General features: G+C 40.1%; 1 protein-coding gene across 11 annotated transcripts in view; it reads right to left on the reverse strand.

Annotated features, from left to right (window-relative positions):
* ANK3 (ankyrin 3) overlaps nucleotides 1-8,943 on the reverse strand; it is a 716,972-nt gene that overhangs the window by 150,852 nt on the left and 557,177 nt on the right. For all 11 annotated transcript variants that reach the window (XM_088450469.1, XM_088450461.1, XM_088450460.1 and 8 more), the window contains 4 exons: nucleotides 6,866-6,964; nucleotides 6,202-6,300; nucleotides 4,342-4,440; nucleotides 2,848-3,045 (listed from right to left, as the gene is read on the reverse strand). In XM_088450469.1, coding sequence (XP_088306595.1) covers nucleotides 2,848-3,045; nucleotides 4,342-4,440; nucleotides 6,202-6,300; nucleotides 6,866-6,964 — 495 coding nt within the window. The remainder of the gene's footprint in view (nucleotides 1-2,847; nucleotides 3,046-4,341; nucleotides 4,441-6,201; nucleotides 6,301-6,865; nucleotides 6,965-8,943) is intronic.

Here is an 8,943-nt window from a genome sequence, read left to right on the forward strand (position 1 = left end):
GAGATGTTGGGTTGGAAGATATTTTGAGATAAGTGAAGAGATATATGTTGGTGTGGTTTGGTTAATAGTTTTATGTGTGAGTGTAAGTATTTTAAATTGAATACGGTAGAAGACCGGCATCCAATGGAGGGACTGACAGAGTGGATCAGCAGACACTGAATGTTTGGTGAGAAAGATCAACCTCGCAGCTGTATTCAAAAAGGATTGTAGTGGGGAGAGCCTATTTTTGGGAAGACCAATAAAGAGACTATTGCAATAGTCAATGCGGGAAATAATGAGTGCGTGTATTAGAGTTTTTGCAGTGTCTTGCGTAAGATATGGTAAAATTTTGGCTATGTTATTTAGATGTATGTAACAGGATTTAGAGACAGATTGAATGTGGGGAACAAAAGACAGTTCAGAGTCAAGGATGACAACTAGGCAGCGAGCTTGTGGGGTGGGGTTGATTGTCGAGTTGTCAACAGTAATAGAGATATCAGGTTGGTAACTACTATTGGCCGGTGGAAACATAATTAATTCTGTTTTGGATATATTAAGTTTGAGGTGGCGAGATGACATCCACGATGAAATGGAAGAGAGACATTCAGTGACACGGACCAGCACAGATGGTGACAAATCTGGGGAGGATAGGTAAATTTGAGTATCGTCCACGTACAGATGATACTGACAACCAAGAGACGTGATTAATTTACCAAGAGAGGTGGTACAGATTGAAAAAAGCAGAGGATCTAAGACTGAACCTTGTGGTACTCCAACTGATAGAGGTAGCGAAGTGCAGGTAGTATCAGAAAAGCGAACAGTGAAAGAGCGATTAGATAGGTAGTATGAGAACCAAGAAAGAGCTGTGTCTTGAAGACCTAGGGATTGTAGTGTTTGTGTGAGAAGAGAGTGGTCAACAGTGTCAAAGGCAGCAGAGAGATCTAGAAGAATTAGAAGTGAATAATGACCTTTAGCCTTGGCAGTGACCACATACATAAATACACTAATAAATAGACTAATAGACATATTATATAAACAATAATATACATATTAAATATAATATACATATAATATACAATATACACACACATATATATATATATATATATATATATATATATAATATACATATTATATATCATTAGATATATATTATATATACAATATACATATTAAATATACAATTATATATTATGTATACACAATATACATGTTTTATATATATGATTGTAGCAGTGGGACAGAGAGGTATAAGGACGTAAAAGTTTTATATAGTCTTTTCGACGATTAAGAGATCAAACATATCACAATATAGACATCAGCCGTGAGGTCGTATATCAATTGATTTTGAGAATCGCCTAGAACACTGTCATGCTATGACCATATGTTTGCACATTTGTTCCTAGATCTACCCCTGAAGAAGTCTTGATAAAGGACGAAATGCGTAGGGTTTATGTGAAAGGTGGACACTACACATAAAGCACTTCCTTCATTTGGAAGGTGCAGAGGAATCTATTTTATCTATGTAGTACATGTTGACATATCAGATGTATGTAAGATCTTGTGTCCACCTGAAATTGTGGAATTTTAATAAAAGTCTATTTTAATAATTATGTATTATTAATTTTGGCCTTTGGGCCTATCTTGGGTGTTTTCTAGTATGAGGGTATCTTTATAGAACCTCAAGGAGGACGTTAAGCAAGCTCCATTATATGAACTTATTGACCAGTTCTGAAAAACAAGCAGGAATATCGGTGATTTCAATCTTCAAAAGAAAAAGAATTGGAACCTTTAAGCCAAGAAGGGATAGTATTATACAATATAAGGAATATAAAGACATTATTGATTTTCTTTCTAGAGTCTAATTATAATTATATATATATATATATATATATACATACACATACACTATATACATTTTTATATATACAATATACATATATATATAATTATAATACTCATATTATATTTATAATACATATTTTATATTATAATACACATATATATATTGTATAGATATATATATTTATTATAATAGTATACATATTATACATATTTAGTATATATATTATATATATTTAATATAATATACCTGTTATATATATATATATATATATATTATAATATACATGAGAGATATATATGTAATAAATATTATATATATTATATACACACACATCCATCTTGAGCATGTTTCCCAACCAGGGCCGTATAAAGAGAGGAGGGGGCACATGTGCAGTCTCCTCTCTACCTGGTAGCCGGCAATGCTCTGAGTCTACTGTGCATGTGCAGGTCACCAGGAAAATAGTGCATCAGCCATTTTCCCAGCAATATCCTTAGTGTGCATGCACAAAACTCCTGGAAAATGGCCACCATGCCATTTTGACGGTGATTTGAACAACGCTGCTAGCGCCGACGTGGGAATCTGGAGAAGTATTTAAGAAATTAGTGCAGGGTGTGCGGTGAGGGCCCCATGGACCCAGGGGCCCATGTGAACCGCAAACCCTGCACCCATTATAGATAGTTGTCCTTAAATTCTCAACCTATTGCTGCCTTAATCCAAAACAATGATCGATAACACAGCACACTGGAAGAATATTAATAGCTACTAATCAATGTTTCAATACTGTTAATAACGCCTTTATTGAAACTGCTTGAAACATTGACAGAATACACATTGTCCCCTTACTGTACATAGTCATAAACAGGATTATAAATATTATAGACCATATATATTGCACAACACAAGTCAGGTGCATTATTCCTTATGTTGCAGATTAATATCGTAGCTTGCAACATGAAATGATGTTCCCCGAGGCCAGAATACAATGAATGACTTCATTTTCGGTCTCAATGCCTATAACTTACCTTTGTAACTATTGCATATGAAGCCCCATGATCCAGTAGGACAGATGCTACATCATCGTGTCCCTCCCTGGCAGACAGGTGCAGCGGAGTGTATCCAGAAGTGGTCGCCGCATCTGGACAGGCGCCTTGCTTGAGCAACTGCTGAACTATCTCTGCTTTCCCCAGGCGAGCAGATATGTGCAGAGGTGTCTGATCATCCTGAACACAGAAACAAAGCCACAACTGAAATCATTCTCTAATGGAGCATACACACGGTCAGATGAACGATTTGACCAACGATTTGAACGATTTTGCAAACGATTTGAACTACGATTTTTGACTGCATTAAAATAACTGCAATCGTCCAAAACTGACTGCAAACACATCAGATGTCAGATATCGTTATCTGACCATCGGGAACACGCATCATTTATAGTTCAAACATGTGAGATATGTCAGATTTTCCTTCAGATATGAACGATTTTTTAAATCGTTATCGTTCAGATCTGAAGAAAAATCTGACCGTGTGTATGCACCATAACTGTGCAAATGCTTTGTAAAGCATCACTTATTTTTAAACCAATTATTACAAAACGGAATTGTATGTTTTCTGAATGTATATGTGCTATTTCATGTGGCAAGGTGTGACTGGCGCAGAATCATCAATATATTGTTTTAATTTCCTGCGTACAATTAAATTAAATAGAACCTGTTCATTGGTGACATTAAGTTCATTCATTAATGCATTAATGTGTTAATAATTGCATTAAAAAATATCTATTTTTAAAGGTAAGAGTCAATGGTGCCTTTACCACCAATGCTTCATAAAATATTAATGGCACATTTGTTTTTGAACACATGACCTCTCTCTCATGTAATAACGGACACCATCAGTGCAGGTAATGTTATTTATGAGTGATGCATGGTAAAACGCATTAATCCCACATTATTAGAAAGCATCTATAACACACATTAGTTTACATGCATTTTTTACCCATTTTTTCCAGCACATATGTGTGAGGGGCACCCATCACCTATGCACACAGTGTAGTGAGCAACTTTATGGGCGGGACTTATTTATCCCAAGACTCAGCCCATCAAGTCACTACCAACCAGGGACATCCATCAAGCACAAAGTATCTAAAACATGGGTGCCTCCATTGTGTGTACGCAGCAGGTGCATGATTAATACGGTTGAAGCATGCAAACCCTAGTTTAGCTAATAAATATCACGGGTACAATAGCCGGTATGTATTTTGCTAGCAGCACTTGCAGTGTATGAGAAGTTATTATGCTGTATTCAGAATCATTTTGTCCACACGACTTATAATGGTTAACAATGATGGCTCCTTCTGTGAAATAGAGTTATACTAATAAAGTTTATTAAGGAATCTTATAAAGTTCAGAGGATTTTACCAAACACTCCATTGTAAATGGCTTCTTATATCTATGTAAGAACATTGTAAAGGTTATATAGAGTATATTAGAACTTAGGATCCAGTCGGCTAGACTTACCTTTGCCTTAGCTTCTGCCTGAGCTCCATTTTGCAAAAGATATCGAACAACCTCTGACTGACCAGCCCTTGCAGCCATATGGAGCGCTGTTTCTCCTCTCTAGAACATTTAAGAAAGCAGAGTTTATACCACAACCCCACAAATGAAGTTTTATATATCAGTTCACAGTGTGTCAGTCATCGCTGTATAAACCTACGCTCGACCCAAACGTAAAACAGCTGTATATAATCACTTTCTCTAAACATTCCTCACGATACAGAGGCAGCAATTATCTGTCTTATCACAGTACTGGAAAGATGAAGAATAAATACATTTCCTCTCATTTGCATACTAGAACCAGGGCCGGATTAAGGCCTACATGGGCCTGGAGCTGAAACTGTTCAAAGGCCTATACTGAGAAGGGGAAGAGCTGTGATCGGTGCTGTGCGAGTGTGCTCAGAGTCGCCTTGGTGTGTACACCCCCTACACTAATCATGCTGTCATGTTGATGGGCCCATTTTTATGTGGAGGCCTGGAGCTGTAGCTCCATCCGCCCCATTGTTAATCTGGCCCTGACTAGAGCCGATGGCATTAGGTGGAAATGTCAGCAGTTAGAGCACTTGAGTCCGATAGGGAGAAAAGTGCTAAATAAATAGAATTAATATTATTTATGCAATATAAGTTTATAATATATATTGTTAAAGCAAAAACTTTATTTCGGTGAATGGAGAAAAATTCTAAATAAATATTTAGATCTTTTCAGAAATGCCATAAGTTACAAATACAAAGTTACACATATTTCTAAATATTTGGGGAGAGTGGAGCAGCACAAGTGATATACAACTTTTAAACAGTGTTGGAATTTTCCCATCTACAAAAAAACCATAATGTATGTTCTGCACTGGTCCTGGGAACCAAATGTAATCACTAGAGTAAATCACTTCTCAGCTTTCAATTTATTAGCCAAACAATTATATTTATGTATGCAGGAAAAGTATTAGCAACAAAACCAGTAAGGGTACTATTTGTGGTGTCCCCAGATCTAAAAGTAGAACAACTGCAGAGGACACATGAGTGACAATGTTCAAAAAAAAAAAAAATCAATACCTGAAATGGATGAGACTGCTATTTTAAGTTACGTAATGTAAGTTACTGTGCATTTGTCTGCCAGCATGAACATGCACTTTATACATTAACAAGTTGACTTAAAAGACAAGATCTCCTGAGAGTATCATGTTTACCATCCGAGCCATAACAGCATTGCACTGTTGTGGAGACAGATGTCATTTTCATAGCTTATGCTGGGTAACTTTTTTTTTTTACCGACACAGCGTTTAATTTCTGATGTACAAAATTCATTGCGTTGTCATTATATCATTATAAGAAAGTTATAATACTAAGATTGATTTTGTTGACTTTTAGTTACATAAATGGTAGAAAATCATCTTACACCCTCCCTAAGGGACAAGATTATTTTGGCTACGTGTATCAAAGGATCTTGGCGGTATGTATGACGGACTCTGTCGTGTACATTGTAAATGTACATGCCTTATAATTAGCTACTGCGCACTGCACAAGCTTATACCGATGTATTCAATGAATGTCCTATCCGCTATTATTTTACTTTGACAATTAAATTATCTGTAAAGGTCAAGTAGATCAAATAAACTGATAAAGTAATAAACCAAATCAGCACAAAGCTATTTTTATATTGCACCCTCTGAAGAAAGGTGTTTTAAATTTGCCATTTGTGAAAAACATAGCTTGAGTTTTCTTCGCGCTAAAGTTTTAGGGAAGTAGTTGAGTAAACACTTGTGCCAAGTCTGAAGCAAATATATTTCTTTATGTTTTATGTGACTATGAGAGAATAACCCTACTCACCACATTGGTCGTATTGGGTGATGCGCCATGATGCGTCAACTGAGAGACAATATTGACGTGTCCCATGAAGGCAGCAACGTGGATCGGCGTCAGTCCCGACTAGGGAGGAGATAAGAGATTCAATTATCCATATGTGGTAAGATTAGAAATGAAAGTTTGACTTTCCAGTAATTTGAAAGGGGATAAGTTAGTTTGTCTAAAGCGAAGAAGCATAATAATAACCAAAAAACACCAAGGGTGATAAGCCATTTGTGTAGCAAACTATAATAAAGGCAAATTCGCAAGGAATAGAATATATGTGCTAGATTAGCTCATGAAACAACAGAAAACAGCAATTAAAGTGCAAGCCATTGTGACTATTGTCTATAGGCACATGGTAGATCTAACGCCATTGCTATAGTGCCCAGGGGCTAGGGTCTCCTATTAGCACGGTGCATAAGTCAGACCCTGTCTATGCTCACAGCAGCAGGGTGGGCATTGCCTCCACACCCCCAAATTTTGTTACGTGGTGATGTAGTGTTCCGTCCCTGGCCACAGGGGTCATAAGCAAATGCATTTCTAAACCCTGCATTATTATGTATGTTTTACTGTAATCTGACACAATTACATGCGTTATGATGTATGTTTTACATACCTTCAGTATCATTACAATACTATTACTCACCTCTGTGACTGCCTGAATAGATGCCCCATGTTTCAGGAGAAGCTCCATTACTTTAACTCGGTTTTTCTTGCAGGCAATATGAAGTGGTGTGAAGCCATTCTGGGAATGACAAAAACAGAAGAATAAGTTTAAGCACCATATGTACAGTATACTTTATAACCATATGCCAGAAAACTGCGGTATGTGGTGATGGCAAACAAACCATAGTGTGGGCAATGCCTAGATATAAAGGAACATATATAATTATAGATTATTAGTTAATCTATAAAATAGTATACATACTGATACATTCAGGGACACCAACTAACTAACTAGGGTGTTTGGAGCCCAGGGCAAATTTGAAAAGGGAGCCAGCCCCCTCCCCAAACCCCCCCCCCCGCAGATGTGCGCGTGCAAAAAAAATGGGTGTGGTCACTTAAAAATGGGGCGTGTCAACATGACACACCCCTTTATTTTCACACTGAACATTCCTATCCATATGCACCTTAACCCCAGTAGTACCCCTTATACAGTACCCCCAGTATGCAGTTGTGGTCCCTCTTATGCAGGCCCATAGTAGTGCCCCTTATACAGTATCCCCAGTAGTGGTCCCCCTAATACAGCCCCCAATTAGTTCCCCTTACTCAGTACCCCCAGTAGTGGCCCCCCAAATGCAGTGCCCCATGTAGTGTTCCCCCCTATGCAGTGCCCCCAGTAGCAGTCCCCACAATGCTGTGCGCCCAGTAGCGGTATCCCCTTATGCAGTGCCCTTTATATAGTGACCCCAGTAGTAGTCCCCCCCCACACTATGCAGTGCCCTTTATATAGTGCCCCCAGCAGTAGTCCCCCGCCATGCAGTTTTCCCAGTAGTAGTCCCCTTATGCAGGCACCCAGTAGTGATCCCCCCTATCCAGTGCCCCCTGTAGTGGGCCTTCTTATCATTGCCCCCAGTAGTGGTCCCCCCCAGTGCAGTGCCTCTAGTAGTAGTCCCCATCAGAGGTTCCCCCTCCCGATTAAGTGCCCCCAGTAGTAGCCCCCCCAGTAGAGGTCCTCCAAATAATGGTGCCCCCAGTAGTAGCCACCCCTCCCCGTTTTGCCCCCACCCCCAGTAGAGGTCCCCCCAGTAGTAGCCACCCCCCTCCCCCGTTGTGCCCCCAGTAGTGCAGACAGGTTTAAAATTATATATATATATATATATATATATATAAAAATATACTTACCTGAATCCACGCTGCTGCTGCTCCGGTCCGCGACACCGCTCCCGCCGCCGCCGCCCACCAGTCCTCCCGGGCTGGTGCACTCAGCATTATGGGAGAGACGTCATGATGTCATCCCATTACCCACTGCAGGAGCCGGACGGAAGCCCGGCTCTTGCAGTGGGTGCTGCAGCAGTCAATGAGAGTCTATCTGACTCTCATTGGCTGGTGTGTAACACACGCATCGCCGCCAGCGCTGGCGGCGATGCGTGTGTTATGCACAGCCTGAGCCCGCATCCTAGCGCTATTGGGCAAGCGCTCAGGGGGAGGGAAAGGGCTCAGCTGTGCAGCACAGGACCGGCGCTGGAAGCATTCATTGTGGTCACGCTACACTGGCTAACTAGGGCGGGCGGGCGGGCCGGTATCCGTGGCAGGTGGCGCCCCCCCACGCCGCCGGTCCCACAGCGCCCAGGGCACTGCCCCAGTTACGCCACTGGCTGCAGCCCTCACTGACTCTTTCAGCTGACAGGTACATTATGCAGTACACCAAAGTGGTGCTAGTTAAATTATATAATCTACAAATCATCTGTGTTTTATTCTTTGTTAAGCCACTTTGAATCAGTTTTCTTTAACAAAGAATACAAAACAGATGATTTGTAGATGATAGAATTTTTCAAGCACTTCTTTGGGCTATTTCACACATGCCGGTTTTGGCCGGGCGGCAAAAAGTCGCTCGGTTTTTAGCCGGGTGTGAAATCTAGTAAATACAGGGAATCAGCGGGTCCTTTCACACGGCACGGCAACGGCACGTTCGCCGTACATGCCAGTAGTGTGAAGGAAACAATGTTTCCTTTCACACACGCTGGCTTCTGCCGGCCGGGCTTGTGCAGCAGCAGGTTATGG

This window comes from Taudactylus pleione, unplaced genomic scaffold (assembly GCF_031769625.1).
Source record: "Taudactylus pleione unplaced genomic scaffold, aTauple2 ptg000518l, whole genome shotgun sequence".
Taxonomy (NCBI): domain Eukaryota; kingdom Metazoa; phylum Chordata; class Amphibia; order Anura; family Myobatrachidae; genus Taudactylus; species Taudactylus pleione.